Source organism: Boleophthalmus pectinirostris, unplaced genomic scaffold (genome assembly GCF_026225935.1).
Source record: "Boleophthalmus pectinirostris isolate CB_2022bp ecotype Guang Dong unplaced genomic scaffold, ASM2622593v1 HiC_scaffold_18, whole genome shotgun sequence".
NCBI classification, from domain to species: Eukaryota; Metazoa; Chordata; class Actinopteri; order Gobiiformes; family Gobiidae; genus Boleophthalmus; species Boleophthalmus pectinirostris.
In genome coordinates, this window is record NW_026571133.1 from 33,585,436 (window position 1) to 33,610,469 (window position 25,034).

General features: G+C 39.0%; 1 protein-coding gene across 1 annotated transcript in view; it reads right to left on the bottom strand.

Annotated features, from left to right (window-relative positions):
- Positions 1-24,396, bottom strand: part of grin3a (glutamate receptor, ionotropic, N-methyl-D-aspartate 3A) — a 129,532-nt gene extending 105,136 nt beyond the window's left edge. The window contains exon 1 of the mRNA XM_020931610.2: positions 23,740-24,396. Coding sequence (XP_020787269.2) covers positions 23,740-24,396 — 657 coding nt within the window. The remainder of the gene's footprint in view (positions 1-23,739) is intronic.
- Between the last annotated feature and the right edge of the window lie 638 nt (positions 24,397-25,034).

The following is a 25,034-nucleotide window of genomic DNA, read 5'->3' on the forward strand; positions in this document are numbered from 1 at the left end:
TTTTCCATTAGATTAGTGTGGATGAACACTGCATTCGCAACAAAGATGACTTGAATATATACTAGTGTGGATGGTGCCTGAGTGGGAGGAGCCAACAGGTGCATTTGACCTCTTAAAACCACCATCTGTACGTTTATTTGATTATTTTTCAACAGGTGATGGCAAATATGAGACCTCCCCTACCACACATGGCCTTTGCTCGGACTCACCAGTAATTTCTGATCTTCTTCTGTCAGGCCAAACTATCACACAGCAAAGAGGATCTAGTTTTGATTTGTGACAATACAGTAATACAATAGCGTCAGATTAGCCAGTCTAATTAGTCTTAAAACATAATTATCATAATAAAAAAGATCATAATTTTAAAAGATAGAAATTGTTTTGATGGGGATTTAAAAGACCATAAAACAAACCAACAAATCAAGAGTATATTTTTCCTTTATAATCCTCATAAAAATGCACCCAGCATCTCAGTTAGTTCAACAGGAATTTCCCCACTCCCGATCAAACCGACAGCTAATACATCCACTTTATAAGTTTTCCAGTTTCTGCAAGGTTGCCCGTGTAATTAAGTGTGAGGAGCGGTTGAGAGAGCTGTTCAGCGAGCTTTATCAAAACATCTCCAGTCTCCCCCTCACAGTCTACTAAAGGCACAGTATTACAGTGAGCCCTAATCACATAATGTATATACAGCTCTCCTGTACCTTGTCAGATGAAATTAGCAGCACTTTGTCTCGACTTCCTGATCCTTCTCCAGATAACTTGGCACAGTCAGCTGAGCACACAACTGACCCCGCAGCCATCGCTCATGCCTCGCTCACACACGCAGGGGAAGGGCCCATGGGTGATTGTGTGTAATTGATTCCACAACTTTTACACCAGCTCTGCACTAAAAACACCATTACGGGCCTATATTGGTGAAATTAATTTGTTTCATTAATCGACTTAGCTAATAGGCACAGGAATGGGGTGATAATTGCTCTTCAGCCTATTAGAAGGGTCACAGGAATCACAATACAATATTGATATATCATACAATACAATGTTCCCAATGCAGATATGGAAATTCCATGAGAACTAAAGATGTTTTCTTTGTCCAGGTAAGAGGAAAACAGTAGTGCTGCCAAAATTTTGTTAAATAAATCTGTTCTCAAAATTTTATAGCATACCAATATTTGGTTGGTTAGTTCGTTAGTTTGCTTGATCTGAAATGGCGAAGAGTGACAAAGGTGCAAAAACATAAAAGTAAGGTTACGTTTACATTGAAACAAATCACTGTATCACCATATCACCATATCACCGTATCGGAAACGATTTGTATCCAGACACGTCATTTCTGTGTCCAAAATCAAAGCCTTCCCTACCCACATAGTAATGCAAAACCACCTGCTCACATGAGTATGATAGCGTCACGATGTCAGCGTGTCACGTGGGCGGTAAAAACAAGGGAGTGGAGCACCGTGTCTGAAGTTGGAGCAGCTGATTTCGAGTCGAGGAAGATGGCAAGAGTGAAAACAGACTTCTAGCTCTAGCTACACTGTTTCACATTTGTCTATGGTTTGTTTAAACAGTTTTCCACAATAGCATCACATGACCGATATCACGAACCCAGCAAATCAGGAAGGCGCAAGTCACAGTGACAACTAGAGCCGCAACTAGAGCTCCTATGTCAGTATATAAAGCCTTTTTCCTTCGGATTAGTGTTAACAAACACTGCATTCATAACGAGTGTGGATGGGGCCTGAGAAATTGGTAAGGGGGTAAATAATTTTTTTCACAGCACTGTATAGAAAATTCTGACAAAGCTGAGCACCAAATCTGAAGATGGGTTCCTGGCCTCTGTACAGTGGTGCCAACTGTCCCTACCCTGACAGAATGCTCCAGTGGCATCGAAAGATGGGTCAAATGCAGAGACATTATCTTTTTTGGTACAAGAAAGTACACCTTAACTACTGCATTTTCTTTCTTGAGGCAGAATTTATAATCACAATCATTTGAGCTTTTTCCTCATGTAGGGTGTAGGATGTGTCTCGTGTAGGGTGTGTCTGTCTTAAAATAGTTGGGACAGAAGACAATAGATTATAATGACACCATACACAGTACAGAATTCTGATGATAACAGGAAACCACAAGTTGGAATCAAGAGCTTTGAGCTTTCGGAAGGGAGGACTGAAAATACTGAATATGTGGTATATTGCTCAAATCTGTGAATAAAACAATTCCAGGACAACAGCAGATATATTTTTCATGAAGAAACAACATTATAACATTGAGCTAAAATATCAGCAAGCAGTCAGTTTCAATGCTGTAATAAAGTTTCATAAAGTGACTGCTGTCTCGTCTCATCTGTGCAAAACTAAACTAGGGTAAAGCATTTCTCTAGTTACCATCACTGTGTATTCTGCAAGTCGCAATCAAATACTCTTAAGTCCACACTTCACTTACTTTTTTATCATTTATTTCTGACACATTCATTGCAACACTACTCTACACCAAGTAAAAGCCCTGCCTATAAACTATTCTATTCATCGTCCACCATGCAACCCCCGCTTTCTCAATCTCTTAAGTAAATATATATTCTCAGTGCAAGGCTGCCATCTCCCTTATACACATTCATCTAAAGCTTTTGAATGTGGAAATCCCCTCTCTGACATCAACCATCTTTCATCACTCCTGTTATATCATCCACCAAAATCACACGTTTAGCTCAGGATTTCAAACCCAAAAATTGCAACTTTGATCAAAACTGCATCAGATCACAACATCTTAAGTAGTTTAAATTGTATTCATTCACAATGTTTAGTAACACTGCATTATTATTCTGTTTACATCTCCAAAGCTCAAAACGCTCTGTTCCACCTTGTGATGTCATGAAGCAGTAGTTTTCAAGTTAACGGCTACCTTTTAACCTTCCAGGGCTGAAATTATCTAAATGATTGTAGTGAAGGTGTATGGAGTTTAAAAACACAGTGAAGCACTTCCTGTATTATCACATGACATCATAAGGTGGATCAGAATGTTTTCCATTTGAGACAGGAACTCAGCCTAAATATGCAAGGGTTTGTGTGTTAGTTGTGTTTTGTTTCATGCACATGCCTGTTTTTCCCTCATCACAAATGGAAAAAAGATTATAACAGATGAGAAAATGACGGACCCTTTAAAAAGAATAGCTAATAGGGGTGTAACTATATCCAAGTCTCTCTGATATGATATCGTCACGGTATAAACCTCATGGTATGATATTTATTGCCATGTCATGGGAAAACTCACGATATGGCGGGGAGGCTCACGATTTTACGATATTATACATAATAACAAGACTGACATTATAAAATGCTTTGACCAGTCATTTGGTACAACATTTACTGTCATATTCATATCAGTTACATTTTGAACAGCTAGAAAAGCCTTGGAAGTTGAAGTGCAAAATTCAAGTAACAACTAAACAATTGTAATAAAACTCTGGGTCACTCTTGAAGTGCACTCATGCTCTCACTGCATAAGGCTCTGCAGTACATCAGTCTTTGTCTGGCTGTAGACAGCAGGGAACACTGTTTGACTACCGTATTTTTCGGACCATAAGGGGCACTTTAAATCCTTTAATTTTCAAAAAAATGTACAGTGTGCCTTATAATCCGGTGCACCTTATGTATTAATTGTGGTTGTACTTACTGACCTTGAACCAAAATGTTTTAGTACAACTTTGGTTAACTATGAAGCTGCACTGTTTGATGGATTACAGTAGCATTATGGCTACTGTAGTCAGGAGCCGCAGAGTAAATCTGACAGAAGCTGCACAAAGTTTCAATTTCTGTAAAATGTAAACAAATGTGCACAAATTTGTATTAAACATATAATTACTCAATGTATATTTGAATCCTTCTTGTAGAAAAAAAACTTAAATGAGATGGCATTTTATATTTCGGCTCCGGTTTAGCCACTAACGTTTTAAACCCAACGCCCAACGCCGTCCACCGTGGAAAATGGAAGCAAATCACTCGCTTTATATTCTGCGAAGTATTTTGTTATTTCTTGAGCGCTGTTGTGAGGCAGCGCTGTTGTAAATGCTTCAAATACTGTTTTTTGTCCCGACTTGATTTTCTGAACACAAAATTTTTGGCGTGTCGGCTTATCAAGTGACTTGTCATGTTGTTAGTATTTCCCGAGGTGAGCCGCATGATGCATTGGCAGTGTCTGCATACTGTCTGTTGTTTGTCCCTCACCTTTTCTCCTTTTTCATTTCATGTCACGACAAACCCAAAATGCTTCTAGACCTCAGATTTAAAAGCAGCTGGTGCATCTACAAAGCACTGGCCGATGACACAGCCGCAAAGGATTATGGTCCATGTAGTTAACTGTGCTATGTGCAACAGGAGCGGACTGAAAATTCTTAGTGCAGTGCCTAAAGACACACAGTTTAATAATGTGACGAGACCACAAAGATATGGCAATTTTACTATGTGATACCGTTGTAGTAAAATTGTTGTGTAATTATCGTTAAACCCCTAATAGCTAATAACAAAATATTGATTCTCCTTGATTTGGATAAAGGTATGATTAAATGGTTTTGTATTTAGCTAATATTTGAAAAAAACGCTTGGTTCTTTCAAAGGCATGCCCGTATAATCAGTTGCACAGGATTGCTGAGCTGGCGGGGTGGGCTATATATTGCAAATAAGGCACATTTCAAATCCCATAGGAACTCTATAAGGCCCTGACCCTTCAATTTATATAGATCTCTCATTTGAAAGCAGAAAGAGTGGAACAATTATTTATTCAGCATGTATTATGCATTCAATGAGCGATTCTACTTCAAACAATTTGCTTAAACATGCTAATTAGATTAAAGGGTTTTTTTTTTTTTTTTTTTTTTTTTTTTTTGTATGTATGTGAGCAAAATTTGACTTGTTCCTGTACAGATATATTGTATAAGCAGTTCTTGACATCAAAATAAATCCTCTGTGTACTGTCTTCGTCTGTTTACAAAGCATTAGGGATGTCACAATAGTCAAAATATCGTGATATCATATCATCAAAAGTCTCACAATAAAACAAAAATCTAAATCCTTTGCTTAAATGCATTTTTTATAGTAGCATTAGCTAATAAACATTGAGAACAACATAAAAAAAATATGTTTTTTACTTGAATACTTGGGATTATGATGGTAATAATTCACATCGAAATCTTGTCAGGGTATTTTTAAAAGCAAAAAAGCATCTACAATTATATCAGCCTCTCCAAAATATCACAATAAATATCATACCATGTGAGATACATATCGTGATAATATCATACCGAGAGATTTGGATATTTTTACATCCCTACAAAGCATTGATTGCCAAGAAGTGCACAGTTAACATGTGAAGAAAAAACTCTGCTCTAGTGTCTGAAAGTTCTGAAAAATGCTTATAAACTCATGCCAGTGAATAATTAGAATGTCCGGACTACATATGATAAGTGAATAACCGTTCCGAAATGCACTAGATGTGTTTTTTAAGACAGTAAAAAATGTGGTTCAGCGCCTTTAATCTACAAATGACTTTATGGTAATTGAATGTAGATAGCCTCAGCAAGTTCCTCTGATTCCAACATAAATCAATAAAAGATTAATCACTTAGGAACGTACACAAAGAGCCTGCAGTAAGGGGATATGTAAAGTGGGAGCGCTGAGGGCCTGTCAGACGATATGAAATGTCTGATACAAGTTACATCACTGCACTTCAGAGCCGTGTGAAGAACTAATATTATGTTGACACTGTAATATTGACACTGTAGAGAGACAGCACAGACTAATGTTTGTATATATGACTGTACAATATTTACACTAGACTTAAGCCTCATTTTATTTTCTCATTATTACAGACAGGCCAGTATTGCATTTGTATGATGTCAATATCAATAGTGGCACAATCAGGACCCCAGAGAGATGCCACAGTCAGACTCCTCCTCCCATTGTCCAGGGGTTTGGTAAATGGTCAAATGATTAATGGTCACATATCGCACATACAGCACTTTTCCACCATTTCCACCTTTTCAACCTCCAAGGCACTCAAAGTACTCACCCATTCACACATGGGTTAAGTGTCTTACCCAATCTGTCATCTGTGGGAGCTGGAATTGCACTGCCAACATCTGGGCCAGTGGATGTGACCGCTCAACCAATGATGTTTATGTCAAGAGTGGGATTCGAACCGATCAGTGGACAAATCCTCTTACCAAATGAGCAACTGTTGCTTGAGGTTGAGGGCCATGGAAAGTCCACCACCTCTCAACAGAACTGCTAAGTGCTCCTAATGGGTAATGACTCGAAGCCTTTCTTGTTTGTATTTAAAGGAAGTCATGTGACCAATATGGGGTAAACTAGTCTGATTTATCAGCCGGTTTCCCTTCGTAGAAACCATCTGACCTCGCAGCATTAGAATTATTTTGCTCGATGGTAAGCGGGTACTTTTTTTTTTATTTAACCAATCGCTGCTATTTGGTCATGACGTATGTAAAGCTGGTATATTAAGCTTTTCCCAAATCCCGTAGGAAGAAGGGCAATAACATCTTTTCCCTTAATAAAAATCACCAAACATTCTCTTTGTTCCGACTTTAAATCCTCGATCTTGGGAATCGTTGCCAACACAGAATGTATGGCTCTTCGCTGATTGGCTGGTGCCCGAACTCACACTTCTGGGGTTTTTGCGAACCGTCTAGTGTATTCTGATTCCTGACCTAGTCGCTGGAGAGAAATACAATTGAGTGGAGGCACTAGGTGGTGCCAGCCTGGCTAGGGGTAAACACACAACTCTATACAAAACCATACAACATGAGCTGCAGTATAACGATAAAGCAATCTACCATCTACTACAGTAAATATGGTCTACAGTCTTCCAGTGTGTTCAGACTGGGGCCAGGGTCGTCAAGTTTGCATGTAAAGTCCAGAGTTCAACATTTCCTTGGCGTATTTCAAATTCTTGTTCTGCTGTGTCTTGACCGTTGTTGCAGACGACTGAGCATGAACACCACAGGGGTCAAGCTCCTGAGGTGAAGAATCTGAACTTTTAGAGAAATTCACTGCATGTCAGTGTGTTTAAAGAACGTGCCCTCATGTAAAAGCATCCAACTGGAGGCGTTTGGAGTGAATTCGCTGCTGTCGTCTGTACATGAATGTGCATTTGACATCACCTTATAATGTCCATGTCACTTCTTCTTTGCTCTCTTATTGACATTGTTAAATGAAGCACATTTCAAGTTTAGTTTAAAGTTTTGACTCATTGACTTTCTCTGAGAGGACAGGAGGGTGGTCCAACGAGTTTTCCTTTGGTCTTGGTCCCATTCCGTTAATGTCGCTGGATTAAGGAGGCAATTAAAATCCAGCTGACCGGACACGTCACAGCAACATCACGTGACCACTCTGAGGAGGACCACTAGTGAGCAATCGAAACTGTCAGGTATGAAACAAACTCTTGGTCTGAAAAAAGAATCTAACAACATCGGACATAGGGTAAATGGAGGGTGAAAAATGGGGTGGACTTAGCAAATCACTTTAGCAAATCTGGTTAAATCACTTCTGGGTCGCACATTAAATTTAATACATGTACATAAATTCAATCTGCTGCAAGATTCTTTTTTATTTTGCAGCTTGCCAGTGAGTAATATCTTTTAAAACAGCATACTAAGAAAATTCCCCTGGTGCCTGATTCCCATGGTGTTTCTGATGTGTAAATGGTTCCTTGTTTACTCCTTGGACACTTACACACCCCACAGCAGGCAGAATGGGGAGAGCTTTCGTAATGTGTTTGTGTGTGTTTGTTTTAGAGAGGGCTGCAGTCAAACAAGGTCAATATATCGAATCAACTTTTCTCAGGAGGCATTCAAAGTATTCACAGTTCAAAACCTCAGTTCAAAATGTTTTACTTTCACAAACCTCCTGGGGATTCTAGTCAGACGGATTGAGTTATATGGAAAGTTGATCCAGTTCCATACAAATCACATCTTACTTACTTATTTATGAATTACTGTCACTTTTGGGAGATATAAATAGTTAAAATGGGTCTCTAAATGTTTTTGTTTATTATAATCATTATTAACTGACTTATTCCACAAAAGCAACCAGAGAAGGTGCACCTACTTCTCCTACTGGTCCAACCTCTGTTATGCTCTGAGTGAGTGACAAGTGCATTTATTTATTTGATTATTATTTATTTGAGATTAGACTGTCCGACCTGACCCTGTTATAATTCTCACATACCACCACTAGATGCTATCTACATTGCAGCAGCAGAGTCCGGCACGGGTCCATTTTTGGAGACTTGCACCTGCCCACACCCACGCAGTACAGCACTGCACCCGCCTGTTAACCTGTGATTTTATCAAAGTTAAACCCGCACCCGCCCAGACCTATTAACATTCCACCTGTTACCCACCTGTGCCTGTGATAAATGACAACACAGATTAAACGCATTCTAACTAAAGCATCTATCAGAATATGAATTGAAAAGTTACGACTTCAAGAATTACAATCACGAAATGAAATGAAACGGTTACGCTTTCTTCATTACAAATACGAATTCATAGATGCAACTTTACTGTCAAAAATACGTCATCACTTCACAGGCATTATTGTCCGAGCAGAAGAAACATTGATTGAGATGCCGAACTACTGTGGTGCTCATGCTACGGAGCGAACCAGGACTGAACCAGGACTAACCTAGGACTAATTCCAGGACTGAACTAGGACTAAAACAGGACTAAAGCAGGACTAAACCAGAACTGAACCAGGACTCACTGTCAGGACGGGTTTGGACGGGCCTGTGTAGACCATTGGGTGACCGCAGGTGAAAGGACGAGTGCAGAACTCCACGCCCCACAAGGTAAGCACAGCCGTTGCCCGATAGCGCTTTCCGGATGCCCTGCTCTATGGGCTCGGCGTTCTCTGTCTCTTAAGTCCAAGATTAGTCCTGGTTTAGACCTGGTTTAGACTTGGTTTAGTCCTGGTGTAGTCCTGGTTTAGTCTTGACCTGCCCGTGTGTAATTACTTCTCACCCGCATACCCACCAGTAAAATTCCATAACGTTAAAACCTGCCCGTTTCAGCAACTATTTACCCGTACCCCTCAGGCCTGGTGCAGGACTCTGTGCTGCAGTCTGACAGAGTTCCAGCTTTGGCCTGACAGAAGAAGACCAGAGAGCACAGGTGAGTCTGAAAAAAGGTTTCCTGCCATCTACTGGTTAAAAAAATCAAATAAACTTACAGATGGTAACTTTATTGAGGATGAAACGATCTGGATCAGTTATGTTAAAATTGTCATTTCAGATCTAAAAAAAAAAAAATCTTGATTTGAAGGACTGACTGACTGCAAATCTCTCACCCCTAGGCCTGAATCATTGCACGTGTGACCTTCGACAATATTCCACGATAAAAAAGCAATGCAGCATACACCCCAGTATTTCAGTATAAAAAATACATAGAAATGAAGCACTGTCCTCTGTCCTATTAGAAAAAGGTTTAAATATTGTACGTCAAAATCAGTGCATTTCTTAAGATGACCTCCACGCAACTCCGTTTTCTAAAGCACAGCTGATACCCAAAGCTGGAGAAGCACGTGTGAGAAGCCATGTCTCTTACATGTCCAATCCAAACGTGAACAGACACAAAAACCAAAAATACAAAGGGAAATAATAAAATGAACTTTGGCAGTCTACAATAAATTCCACCAGCTCATCCCCCTTTAGCCCATTTACAAAACCTGTCTTTCATTGGTGGGTGGCATTAAATTCAACCCACGACTCAAACACAAACTAAAATCAATGCTCCCAAAACATTTTTTTCCCTCCAAAAATATAGAAAACAAGAATCCAGTAATAGCAAAATATTTCCTGGTGGTTAAACAAAAAAAATCTTATCTAAAACCACCCCTACACATTTAGCTGGGAACAATGCTGCGCTGTCTGCCCTCTCGAACAATGCTTGCGGAGGAAATGTGGCTGGTCGTTAGCGCTCATTGAAATGCTGTTACCGGCCTGTTAGTGCCACCTAATTAAAGAGCTCCACTGTGCTACACTAATAACTCTGTGTGGGTGGCTGCTCTTTAACACCAAACACGTGCAAGCAAACCTCTCCATCCGCAGCAGGTGAGCACCGCTAATGTCAAGTATGGATGATTCAAAGTCGTGAATGAACTGCCATACTCACAAGGCGGGGTGTCGAAACCGAGATAAAGAGAGATTATTGAAGATTATCGAGGACTGTTAAAGTCTGCTGCCTTAGTTTAAAGGAACTATATAGCGTGCATGTACTGTTTTAAAAAAAGTAGTACAATCGCAACTGAACCTGTACTGCCAGTGACCTAAACCTGTATATAAAGCAGTGTTTCCCAAACTTTTGTTCTGGGGATCCATATTTTAAAAGTCACAAACCATCACGAACCAACTCAATAGACATTATTCATAAATCACAAAATAAATTAGTGACCATTATTGAACATTAATGAGGATATTTTATTGTTGACTGAGTGATCATGTCTCTCTAAACAATTCGTATTACTGTATTTTTCGGATTATAAGGTGCAATATCAATAAAGCTGAATTCTCTTGTCTATTTTCATACATAAAGTGCACCGGATTATAACGTGCATTAAGCTAAACAAACGACGACACTTGAGACTTTTTTATTTCCTACGAGGAGGACTCAAATATAGATTGAGTAATAATGTGTTTAATGCAGCTTTGTGCACACGTGTTTACGTTTTACAGCAATGAAACTTAAAACCACGTGGCTAATTTGCATAAACTATAAGCAATTAAAAAAAAAAAATAAATCAGCTTGCTCCTTGTGCTCTGATGTGGTCAGCTTCTGTCAGACTACAGGACATGACTCAGTGGATTATGTGTGAAAATTGGTTTGAGGTCTGTAAGCACAACCAGAATTAATACATAAGGCATAGATTGAATGGATTATAAAGTGCACTGTCAATTTTTCTGAAAATTATTATTAAATTTTAAGTGCACCTTATAGTCCAAAAAATACATACCCAAATTGTAAAACAAGGAAAAACAGTAATCGGTGTAATCAGAGGAGAAGAAGTGAGGGGCGATTGTGCGCGGAGGAAAAGGTGAGGAGTGCATGGAGATTTGGGGTGTGCAAAAATATCAGAATATCGATATATCGTATCATTTAATGTGATAATACTGTATCGATATATCACCAAGAGTATTTTTAGGTGTGTTTTACTAAATAATTTTGTTACAGTGCTACAGTTTTGTTGCTTGTGGAGTGAAAGGAAGCTCATTTACGCAACACATTTGACATTTTTACTGTTTTGATGATTAAAATGTTTGTGTTTAATATGAACTTTGCACAAGACGTGATTTAACAAAGCCTTTTAGTATCACAGCCATGATTTAGTGTTTATCTTTTATTGAACAGTATCGAATCGATTTGAAATATATCATATCGAATCGAAAGTGCACTGTATCGAGATATGTATCGTATCGTGGCCTGTGTATCGAGGTATGTATCGTATCGGCAACTTCTTAATGATTCCCAGCCCTAATGGAGATGTATGTATATGTATATGTATATGTATATGTATAGGTATATTGCAGACCTACATGTAGATCATGACAAGGCGACCCCAAAAAAATCTCTCGCGACACATCTGAGGGTTGCGACTCGATTCGTTTTTTTCTCAGTATATGGACAAGCATTTTGGGACTCACAACCTCCAGAATTCACTCACTGAGCTTCAGAGGCTGCACTAGTACTGATTAGGTAGTGACCATTCAGATCACAGAGAGGTATTTTAGATCTAACCCCGCTGGATTTCAACATTGAAACTGGCAACCCAGATGAAACATTCATGTGAGGCTCATTCTGCAAAACACCAAAATATAAAATAAATGGGACATCATGTTTTTGTAATGATGAATAAATCAGCATTAGAATTGTTATCAGTAAAAGCTTCTTGATTTGCACATATCACAAAATCTAAAACTTACATACAGTTCCTTTAATAGATTATATACTGAAAATGAAGATAATTTTCTCAGAGTTGGATAATGGTAACTTTGATAGTATCATGAATGTTGTTTTGATGATTGCAAACATTGTACACTTCAAAATAATAAAGGCGTCAAGTTATTTTTCTATGATTTTTAGGTGATTTGATACGTTAAGGTCTTAAAATTTGTCTTGCCCAAGTACAGATATATTGTATAAGCAGCTCTTGATGTCAAAATATGTCTGTTGCGTACTGTCTGCGTCCAATTAACATTTAATTGTCCAGTATTCAGCAAGTGTTTGTTAGCATGCTAGTTGTTATTAGCTTTAGGTAAATTGTGGTGAATAATTACAATGCTCAGAATGCATAATGAAAGTGAAGAATAACTTTGGACCACTGCAAACCATTTAAAATGAACTAATTCTGTTTTTCATTTTTTTCATTTTTAAGACATGTTTTAACCCATTTCTGTTTGATTAACATCGCTATCGGGATACTCCAGAGATAATGAGATATGAATTTATGGCAAAACTGTCCACCCATAGAGATAAAGTGATGATCGCTGTCCATGGTCCTGAACTCCAACCGCGCTGTAAAAGCTACGGATCCCTGAAGGTTAGCTGTAACTGTTGACTCTGAAGTTTGAAAAAGAAGACAGAAGTAAAGCCCAAGTGTTACGGCGCTCGGCCTGGTCCTGCCTCATCCTGCGCTCCCCCTGGTGTCCTCTCATTTTGTCCCTTCCATTCCACGCATACAAATCTGCGAGCGGAGTTCTCGCCTTGCTTGGTTTGGCTCCAGTACCCCATCTGGTGATTGGCGTACTGGACTCCCACGCCATTCCGCCCGCCGATGCCGCCCTGCATAGAAGTGCAGAGTACGTGCCAGGCCGGGCTGCTGCATCACTGCAAACAGCACGCCTTCAGGATTGGGTCTCCTTCGACTTATTGTGTTGTAACCGGGACACTAGAGGTCGCTAGCCGCCTTCATTTGTTGTAATTTGTTGGAGTTTGATTTAGCCTACTTTTGAGTTTCTTGTATACTTTACTTTTTGCCTGTTAATTAAAAGGGCCACTTATTATTTACTTACTTATTTTAAAACCAGGGGGGACAGGGCCTTCTCTGTGGTCGGCCCTAAGCTCTGGAACGCTCTGCCCCTCCATGTCCGAACAGCCCCCACAGTGGAGTGTTTTAAGTCTCGTCTTAAGACCCGCTTTTATTCTCTGGCTTTTCACACCGCGTGAGTTGTGTGTTCCTCTGTGTTTTTTATTTATTTTTATGTGTTTTTATTGGTTTTATTGATTTAATTTATTTATTGATTTATTTATTTCTATTCTATGATTTTGTTCTTTTTTATTTTACTGGTTTTATTATTTTAAGACTAGTATTATTTTAGTAGTTTATTTTATCATTTTATTGTCGTTGTTATTATTATGTATTTGTGCAGCACTTTGGAAACAGTTTGTTTGTGAAATGTGGTATAGAAATAAAGTGGTTTGGATTGGATTACTATTTATTGTGAATGTTACTTCCTTTCACCCCTAGAAATGGGTTGTAACAGCAAGTCCAAAACATAAGAAAATATAAAACTAAATAGTTTTATTTATTTACGTGTGGGACCAATAGTATTAAGCAGGCACAGTAATGAATGAATTAGAAAGCATCACCCACCTCATTTTATTTTTTATTATTTTATATCAGATTTGTATAAAGGACATTTTATTTTCTTTATTTTAATATTTCATGTGCACAAGAAACAGATACGACTGTAGACAGGAGATATGCTGGGGATGGACGCAGGCAGGAGAAGGCAACTAATTGTAAAGTGTGCCTGGACATGAATAGCGTGGTCATGAATGTATCTCTTGTGTTTCAGGTGAGAAATGACAATTTAAGTGAACATTTCTTTTGATAAACATAAGTTTGTAAGTTAGATGCGTCCTATGTGGTGTGACCTAATTGTAAAGTGTGTCTGGACATGAATAGTGTGATCATAAATGTGTCTCTTGTGTTTCAGTGCATACGGCATTAAATGGAAGTAAATAAACACTCTCTGAAGCCTCTTTCATAACACTTTATAATAACTACACCTTATTTAGCCTTAAAAAGCATGAATAAAGACTTAATTAATAATGAACAAAGACTTAATTAACAATGATTCACGCTTAGTAAATGCTTAATAAAGCATAATTCGTCTTCACTTTAGAAAAGCTCTCAAAAAGACAGATAACAGCTGCCTGAATTATCATTGCATTGCATTATTAGTAAATCATTCTCTCATAGCTTACTAATGATTAATAAATGCTCAAATGGTTAGTCCATGAGTAATTAAGTATAAAATAATTATGAGTAACTATTTACAGCACAGGCAAATTAAGTGCAAGTGCTAATTAAGGTAGTAATAAAGTAGTTACTGAGTGTGAATCATTATAAATTAAGTCTTTGTTCATTATTAATTAAGCCTTTGTTCATGCTTTTTTAAGGCTAAATAAGGTGTAGTTATTATAAAATGTTACCGCCTCCTTTATCTGACCACAAGTGCTACATATGTATTTATTGTGTATTTGAATAGGGACAGAAACATAAATTAACAGTTAAGAAATCTGTAGCAGGTATAAAATGTTTATAGCTTGGGCCAATTTGCAACACCACTCATTTAAAGGGCTTTTAAACTGCTAAGATTTCACCAAAAAGTAGTGGGATCATTTGTAGAAAAAGCAATAAACGTGGCGACTTTATCAAGAGAATCGCAGAGTTCAAAGGATATCACACTCACACTTCCCTCTATCTCAGCCCTCTCCTCCCTGCCCTCCCATACTCGCTCTCTTCTGCACACACAGTTTATATATGTCTGTTTTTCTGTTTGTCTGTTCTCGCCAGTTTGCCCAAGAAAGGAGTACACACATTTGTAAACAAAGGTCTACAGTCTTCAGGTGACAGGTAAAGAGCTCCAAAGTTTAGCTCCTTTCACTGAAGAAGACAATCTGAGCAAGTGGACAATGTTCTGAAAGCACTAAAAATCCAGCATAAGTTATCTCCATGTAATTACTGTGACATAACTGCTTTAGGTCAAAGAGTTTTTTTTCATCAATCACTTACAAATTCTGAAACTTCTGAAAGGTGTTTGTGTTGAATTACAAAACTAATTAGCAGACTGTGGCATCAAAATGAGAAAATATCAGGGGCAGCTAATTATAAATCTCTTTAGTCACTCAAACTTGCATAAAAATAAAAAAATGTGCAAATCACTGTTAAAAAGTTTGTGAATTGATTTACAGTTTAAAGATGCATTATGTAATTTTTCTTGTGAAGGCGTCTGCTTGTCTCCATGGAGATGATATTGCGTTGTCTTGTCATGTTTGTTCCACAGTAAGGTAGAAAAATTCAACAGTCTCTTGCATTTGTTTAATTTCTGGTGTTATTATGTGTGTCTTCCAATGAACAGGGTCATCTCTCACTAGATCTGACTTGTAACTTGGCCTGGTGGAGACAAAGTAATAGCATCTTCATGAAAACAAGTACTGGAAGCCACCACCGCAAAGGTTACATAGTGCAACTTTAATCTTGAGATGCTGGTTCTGGTTAATCGGCAAAGTCCAAATAGATGTTACACTGGGGTTAAGAATGTGAAGTTAGATCTATTTATGAAAAAAAGACAATGCTAAGTTGGTTAAAGGTTTCGTTTGTAATTTTGGATGTAGGGCCTCATTTCCTAGTGAGCCAGAGTGTTGGAGACGTGTGTAGACACTTTTTAAAATATTCCATCCAGTCCTTGTATTTGCAGAGGTCGCTGGTGCCTGCCACTAAAAACAGTCTTACCCACTCCACAAAGCACCCAAAGCAAAACTATTATTATGCCAGGCTGTTGATGTAAATGTCTGTGTTGATAAAATAATGTTTGAAATAAAACTAACCTTGCGTCACATGAATCGTGCATGTTGAGGGACTATTTTCTTATATATCAGTCTGCTGCTGCCAAGCTTTCTATCAGCAAGTACAACTCGCTGCAGCTGCTCAGACATAAATCCTTCAAATGCAAGGTTGGTTTTACTTTTAAAATTATTCTGTTGACACAGGCATTCACATCAACAGTCTGGCGTTATAATTGTTTTGGTTCGGGTGTTTTGTGGAGTGGGTAAGACTGTTTTTAGTGGCAGGCTAACTATGGCCATTGACATGCACTAGCCTAGCCCCAGCGACCTCTGCAAATACAAGGACTGGATGGAATATTTCAAAAAGTACCTCCACACATCTCCAACTTACTAGGAAATGAGGTCCTATGTCCAAAATTCCGAACTGTCTCTTTAATGGGCCCATATTATGCAATTTTCTGTTGTGTTTTGTTTCAATCACACACAGAAACTCTACAAATTTAGGTATTCTTCTGTCAAACGTAAAAGCTCGTGATTCACCATCCGCCATCTACCATCCCTCAACTGTGTCTTTAAACTCCATACACCTTCGCTAGAATCCTTTGGATGATTTCACCCCTGGAAGGCCCAAACTACTGAACAAAAGCTAAAAGTTCACCCCTAACTTGAAAATGGCCACTTCATGACATCACAAGGTGGGACAGAGCATTTTGAACTTTGGAGATATAATAAAGCTTTACTCAAACATGTGTGAATGAAGCAAAACACAACTCCAGGTATGTTTTTGAGGAGGTAACAACATTCTAACATGGCTAAAAGCTCACAGGAGTCAATTTATAGCATAATATACTAGTAGGGTCTTTAAATGTCAGGTGAAAATTCAACTGACTAAACTACTACTGCTCAAATCTACCAATGCATACAAACCTTCATTGCAGATCTTGACTTCTGACCTGTCTTTTCCACTTTATTTTCAGCAGGTAGCCTTTTCCCAACCATTCAAGCTCACTGCCACGCTGCCCTGTAATTCTGAACTGGCCTTTTTGATAGAAGAGTGCGTTTTTGGCTAGATAGATTTTACTTATATCCTGCCCCAAAGCAGCAGTCACGGCAGATTCGTAATAAATAGTGTGTTGGCCATTCCCAAACCTCAACCTAAAGCTTTTAAACTTGTCTTAGCCTATGGGAGACAAAGACTGAAGAGTAAGTGAGAGCTTTAAGGTGAGTTGTGCTGTCTTAGAAATGTGAAAAACAAAACTGAATTGGAAATCATGGTTATGTTATTGAGATGTTTGAGGTATAAAACTTCTAACAGAATACATGTAAGGTAGAGGTATTTAATGCCATACTGTGGAACATTCCAGGCAGAGCAATGACATATCCACAGAAGCAAGCAGTTGATAGATCCACAACCAAAAAGTTATATAGTGCACCTTTACTTCGAAGCAAAATATTCCCTTTTGATTCCCATGAAACAGAAAACAAATAACCATAAAGTAGTTTTCAATAGTGCTGGTTAGCGTTTGATTTTTTTCGATACCAGTGCTTTAACGATACCTGCTTTTCGATACCGGTTCCTGAGCAGTTCTTTTTTCGGTACCTGTATTTTTTTAAATGTAAATTAATAGTTATGGAATGAGAGTTCATTTTATACATCTCTGAATTACCCTACCGGTCTGTATGTTACTGATGCAAATACAAAACAAAATGTGTATTGCACCATGTATTGATTTTTATTTGGAGATAGGGGTTATAAAAATACCCCCAAAACTGCATTTTGCATTTTTTACTGCATATTTTTCAAGTTAAAAATACTTTGGTAGATACACTTGAGTAAAGATATACAAATAATAAACAAACAAATACAGTTATATACATTTTGGTGGAAAATGTACTAAAATCCAACTGTCAGTGTGTTTTGTCAAAATGTCGTGGAGACCAACAAGAAAATTCATGGAAATTCCAAGTTAATAGTTGTTCCATAGATGTCCCATTATAAAAATCTCTGAATGGCAGTAAAAAAGGTAAAGTAGGTGGGATCATGAAAAGAGTTTTTGGTTAGATGCCATACAAAAATGTGAAAAACAGAATCAAACCATACTCCACACAATGTTAACGCATTTTAAGCATCTTAAACGTTCACCAGTTTATAAGCACTTTTCAGAACTTTCTTTATAATTAGATGTAGCCAGGGCTTACTCAGTTACATCAACAAAAAACTGACCCCCGCCCCCAAAGATTTAAATGCTTCTTGCAAAACTGAGTATGTCCTGGCCCCAGTGGTTACTGCAATTTCAAGTACTTGGTCACATCACACAAAGCTGCCCTAACACCTGGCTGCAAGGGCGGAGTTTGAAATGTGGATACCTGTTTGACGAGTTTTGTTCCTCATACCTTCAGACTTCACCCTTCCTCTCTGTTCTCTTCTCTCTTACATCTTTACTCCTCTAGTTACTGCCCAGTTTCGCAACTTTATTTACAAAGTGGTTGTGTATAGAGTTTGGGTGTTTAGTTTCACTTTAAAGGTCCTATTTTATGGATGGACTCTGGTGAGCTTTAAATCATGTTAGAAAGTAGTCAAACACCTCCTCAAAAACAGACCTGGAGATGTGTTTTGTTTCATTCCCACATGTTTGAGCAACTCTTTATTATTAATTTATCTACTTCTCCAAAGCTCAGAATGCTCTGTTCCACCTTGTGATGTCATGAAGCAATAATTTAAAGGTTAACAGTTCCTTTTACCTTTAGTTCATTGAATATTGGAAATTCCAGGGATGAAATGATCCTAATGATTCTACTGAAGGTGTATGGAGCTGGAAGTGGAACAGAGTGGTTTCAGTTTGAGAGAAAAACTCAAATAAAGCAGGGTTTCTGTGTTAAACATGTTTGTGGAGAGGAAACAACTTCATAACATAGATCAGAAAATATTGCGATATGGACCCTTTAAAAGTCAACTTTTCTGCAGTTGTTTTTCCACTCCACACAAATATTGGTTTCAGCTTATGGAGCTTTCACGCCTTGATGTCTCTCTTCTAATGTCAACAAAGCCTAAACAACCAGCTCTCAGCTCCTGTTCCATCAGAGGGGAGCGCAGCATGAGGCGTCGCAGTTCACCGATCGGTCACTGGAGTCATTATTAACAAGGGTTTTCTCAAAACTTCCCCTGAAGAAACCTTTCAAAGATTGTCGGAGCGTGAGCAGATGACATTTAGAGGGTATTTCAACATAGCCAACAGTTGACTTAAAGGTGCATTGTGTAACTTTTCTGGTGGAGGGTTCATCAGATGCTTTTTTTCCATGGAGATGTTGTTGCTTTGTCTGGAATGTTCACAGTATAGGATTAAACCTTTTGATCTATTGCTCTTTTTCTCGAGCTATAATACCATCTGTGATTGTACAGTGGTCCCTCGTTTTTCGCAGGAGTTACGTCCTAAAAATAACCCGCAATAGGTGAAATCCGCAAAGTAGGCAACTTTATATTTTACAATGATTATATCTGTCTTAAGTCTGTAAAACCCCTCACCACATACTTTATACACTTTTCTCTGACAGGATAGTTAACCTTTCTTGCATCCTTCTTAAGACTTAGTGCTGCTGTCGTTCTCATTCTTTTGTTATTTTCCTCCTTCTTTATGTGACGAACCGAAGATTAATTTATTCTGTAATGGAGCCCTACAGCGCAGAGTACTGCACAGGTCCATTTATGGAGACCCCCAGTACAGCACTGCACTCACACAGTACAACACCTCACGCGCCAGTTAACCCGAGATAAAATTTTTGTACTGCCTACACTATGGACTGAACCAAGACTAAACCAGGACTAACGCAAGACTAACCTAGGACTGATTCCAGGACTGAAGAGGAGGACTAAACCAGGACTGAACTACGACTAAACCAGGAGTAAACCAGGACTAAACCACTGAAACAGGACTCACTGTCGGGACGGGCTCGAAGGTGACCGCAGGAGAAAGGACCGACAAAGGTAAGTGCGGCAATTGCCCGATCAAGCTTTGCGGACACTCTGTTCGGGGTTCTCTCTCTTTAGTCCAAGATTAGTCCTGGTTTAGACCTGGATTAGTCCTGACCCACCCGTGTGTAATTACTACTCGCTCATAATACGCAATATGCATTCATACACTGTAAAAAAAAAACAAAAAACATGCAAAATTGCTGAAAATCAGCAAAACAAACCACAAAAGGTGAACCACGATATAGTGAGGGACAACTGTATACATGTAAGGTAGAGCTGTTTAATGTCATACTGTGGGACATTCTAAAGCAATGACATATCCATAGAAATGACGGTGATGGGCCCCCAGCCAAAAAGTTAGACAGTACACCTTTAACTTCGAAGAAAAAATATTCTCTTGAGATTTCGACGGTACAGAACATAAATAACCCTAAGGTGCTTTTCAAGATACTGTTGATAGGTCTATGTATTATTATGCAATTCTATAACTTCCACCTACAGCTTCCATAAATATAGATTGGGCTATGCAGTTGTGAACTTGAGGGAAACTTTTAGAATACAGCCCTGAGCAGTGTTCAGTTTGAAAGCATCACTAGCTCAGGCCAAAAGCCAAAGTTTCTATCAGCCAGTGCTTTGTTTAGAGCACTTTGCATAAATAAACTCTTCTCTGTTAAGCTCAGGCCAGAATCCGAGTCTGCCAATGAACTTTGCACTGCAGGCTTTGTAAATGATGCCACGTGACCACAGATTTGAACGAAGAGGAAGTGGAATGTTCACTGCATGGAAAATACCGGTGAAGATTATTTCAAATTTTTGATTTAAATGGGTCATATTTCGCTATTTTCTGATCTCTGTTATAATGTGGTTTCTTGGAGTTGTGTTTTGTTTCATTCACACATGTTTAAAACACAAATCTTACATATTTCTGCAGAAAAAAACACTCTGATCCACCTTGTAATGACATACAGGAAGGGCTCCACTGTGTTTTTAAACTCTATAAACCTTCACTAGAATCATTTGGACAATTTGAGCTCTGGAATTGCCAATCTCCACTGAACTAAAGGTAAAAGGTTCACTTGAAAACTACTGCTTCATAACATCACAAGGTGTCACAGACTTTTTTTTTTTTATTTTTTTTTTTAGCTTTTCAGATGTAGACAAACTAATGCTAAAGGATTACTCATGTGTGAATGAAACAAAACACAACTCCAGGTATGTTTTTGAGGAGGAATCAAGATTATAACATGGCTTAAAGCTCACAAGAGTCAACTGAGATGTTTTGCTTTCCTTAAAATGTTCCACATGTTACTGAGCATCTCCATCTTGCATTTGTTCAATTACATGTGCTTTTATTACTAATGAAATACAATGAAAAACTCTTATCTTTATGGTCAAACTGTGGAATATTTCAGGCAAATCCATGACATCTTTGTAGAGAAAATGGTGTAATGTGGAGTTATTCTCCACCAGAAAAAAAAAAACAAAAACATAGTGCATCTTCCAACGTTTTCTTACTGAGAAAAACAACAAGCAAAAAACTATCAAAGAATAACAAGCAACAACTTGTAGAGGACAGCACTGTGGGAGTTTCACTGTAAAGCAGAATCTTACACCATGACGTCTACTGCTCCCACTCTACTGTTATGACAACATCTCCCACTATACGAAATATTAAGATGTATGAAACATGGTCCATGAGATTGTTATGGAGCAAGAAAGCTTTCAGAAATATTTGTGAGCACAGGATAGAGAGATCTGTGCATATTTGGGAAACCTGTGCATATTTGTCTGTTTGTGCATAAAATAAATATTCATAAACTGTCGAATGAGTCCATATGTACATAAAATGTTGTGTGTAATTTATCCATCAGAATATGAAATGAAAAGTTACAACATCAAGAATTACAATCACGAAATGAAAATTTACGATTACGCTTTCTTCAGTACGAATACGAATTTACAGGCAGAACTTCTGAACAACAATGCAGTGCAAAAGTCCCGCATCTCGACTGATGTTTCGTCTGCTCAGTAAATAATGCCTGTGAAGTGATGACGTGATGTATCTGTGAATTCGTATTCGTACTGGAGTAAGCGTCGTAAATTTTCATTTCGTGATTGTAATTCTTGATGTTGCAACTTTTCAATTCATATTCTGATACACACAATATATTTTATGTTTGACTGGACTCATTCAAGAGTTTATGAATATTTATTTTATGCAGAACTACAGCCAAATATACACAGGTTTCCCAAATATGCATGGATTTCTATCCTATTCACACAAATATTTCTGAAAGCTTTCTTACTCCATAACAAGCTCAGTGATTATGTTTCATACATCTTAATATTTCGTATAGTGGGAGATGTTATCATAACAGTAGAGTGGGAGCAGTAGACGTCATGGTGTGACATTCTACTTTACAGCCAAAATCCCACAGTACTAAATAGTAAATATACACAGATTTCCCAAATATGCACAGATTTTTATTCTATGCACACAAATATTTCTGAAAACCTTCTTACTCCATAGATTGTTAGTATGAATTGTCTATAAGTATCAAGTGTCTAACAAGTACAGCTAAGTGGCAAAACACAGATGTCGCTGTCCATGGTGCTGAAACATCCACCAGTCCAAATCCAAAGGGTTTTGAATAGATTTGATGAATTTAAGTTTAAAATCTTAAAAAAAATAAATAAATAAATTAAAAAAATGGAGATGTAGAGGACAATATGAACTATCAATGAAAACAGTTGCCAATAAAAAATAAAATAAGATAATAATAATAATAAAATAAATTAAAAAATCTATAAAAAATAAATAAATACATAAAATTAAATTAAATAAACCAAAATAAATTATAATAAAATAAATAGATAAATAAATCATTGTGCATGTTCGTAAAGCTCTTCTTTCACACCAGTTACAACTTTTTAATGCAGTGTTTGATTTTGAGCTTGACATGGCAATGGACATGACCATTTTCATTTGTTTCTTTTTTTTTAACACTATGAAGAATGCTTTTAGATCAGACTACATAAGTACAGTAAAACTGTATTATGTATAATGTCTTCAGAATAATATCTCAGAAAGTATTGGAGTGTCTGTAATCACAAAATTGTATTGATGCATTTCAATGACATCATAAAACCTCCTTCTAACTGGACTGTATAATGGAAAACTCCACTGCTCGATACAAATACAAATTCAAAGCTTCTTCTATGCGGTCTACACACAAAATATTGATCTCAGTCTATTAGAAAGACATTGGACCTTATAGCTCCAAATCAACACAAACTGGCTTGATCCAGCTCAACACCATCCTTATGATTAAATATATTCTAAACACCAGTGACGAGAATACAATGAATTCACTAAATGGAAGGATCGATAGGTTGACCAAGGGGCTGAACTCATTTCTTTATCTCATCTGTCCACCATAGCAAGATCTTGTCCACTCTTATTGGCTTGTTAAAGTAATTGACTCACCACTTAGACCCGATTGAGAACATTTAAAACCAAGATGAAAAAATCAATAATGGTGAAAAAGAGAAGACAGCTAGACGAATGATTAAAATGACTCTTAGTAGACCTTTCATCAATACGGCTCTATCTGAATGTATGTAATTAGACAGAAGACAGGTAGAACGCGATGGTTCAAACGGCAGGGGACAGGCTGCGTCGGGGTGGGCTCCTTAACGCGGGTTACTAATGACATTTGTATGATTTCACATCGATCGGATCTGCTACAAGGCTTGTGTCACCGCGAGCCAATCCGTGCGCGCTTTGGTTGCTGTGGTCCTGCCGCTGACAATAACGTGCTGTCACCTGCGCGCTCACGTTCACGTCACTGCAGCTGTTTGTGTGCGTGCGTGCAACAGTTCTCAACACGTTCAACTCAACAGGAAGTTTTACCTGACTGAAGCGCGTGAACTCCCGCTGCACCACGCTGACCACGGGCACCTGCAGCGCGCTCGACACGAACTCCAACTTTACAAACTCGTCCCTGTTGCGCGGGAAAGCGATCATGGCCAAGACCCCCTGAACCACCACAGTGTGACAGACACTTTCCACGAAGGACAGCGGGTCCTCCTCCGTGTCTGGGGTGGCAGATGAATCCGAGGAGGCGAAGGAAAAGGCGGGCAGTTCTCCGAGTCCAGAGCCCACTGCCAGAACCATCTCCATGGTCAGGTTATAGGGCAAAACCCCGGCCCGGTTCACAGCCTCCACCGCGAGCAGAACCGAGTCCCTTGGTGAGAACACGCGGTTCTCCCTCGGGCTGTTGTCCTCCCGTTGGCGCGCTTGGTTCTTGTTCCTGTTGGTGCCTCTAGTCCTGAGATTGGCAGAGCCAGGCGCACTGGCACTAGTCCTGACCTGCCTGTCGTCCCACTGCTCGGACGCGGCAGAGGGGGCGAAGAGCCGCGGTTGCACGTGCAGAGCCCCGAGTCGGACCGTGTGGCCGATCCTCTTGAGCACCTGGCACGGCTGCGGGTGCGAGTGTGCGCGTGGAGGCAGATAGGTGAGAGCGCACAGCAGCAGACACGCACCGTTCATCCTTGTCGTCAGCCCCATCGTCCCGCCTGGCGCTCCGCAGCTGCAGCCGGTCCGCGGACACAAACAACAGGCTGCCGAAGCGCGAGACCCGGCACCAGCAGATCTCCAAAAGTGGCCCTTTTCATCTCAAAGCATCACTCAAGCCTCGGGTTACAAAACAAGAGGCAGAAAAGAGACAAGGCATATTCCTTTTGCGTGAGGGAAAACACAAAGCTCCAAATTGTTGCTCTATTGCGCATCACGCACATTCCCAAACACTCCAATCCAGTGGAAACACCTCAACGTTATCCCCAAATCAGTATCCAGAGCGCACGAGCCCAGAGGCGAAAACGGTGAAAGCAAAAGCAATGACAGCATGAAAAACATACAACACATGAACGTTGTCCTTAGCGCGCGTGATGCCTGGCTCGAGACAACCTCCACACTGACACTTGTACCGGCGAGACCTCCGGCACGAGAGCGCGGACTTGTGCGCACGTTCCTCAACAGTCCTTAGTCCACCCACTACCCCACCCTCTCCCAAAGTGTGACAGGGAACAAGTTGCATAAGGGATATATGATCAAAGACATGCGGCAGAGAGAGAAGGTCTACTGTAAAGACTCTCTCAAAAACCCAGCATTTAAAATATTTCATTCATCCATTTCTGCTGTCATAT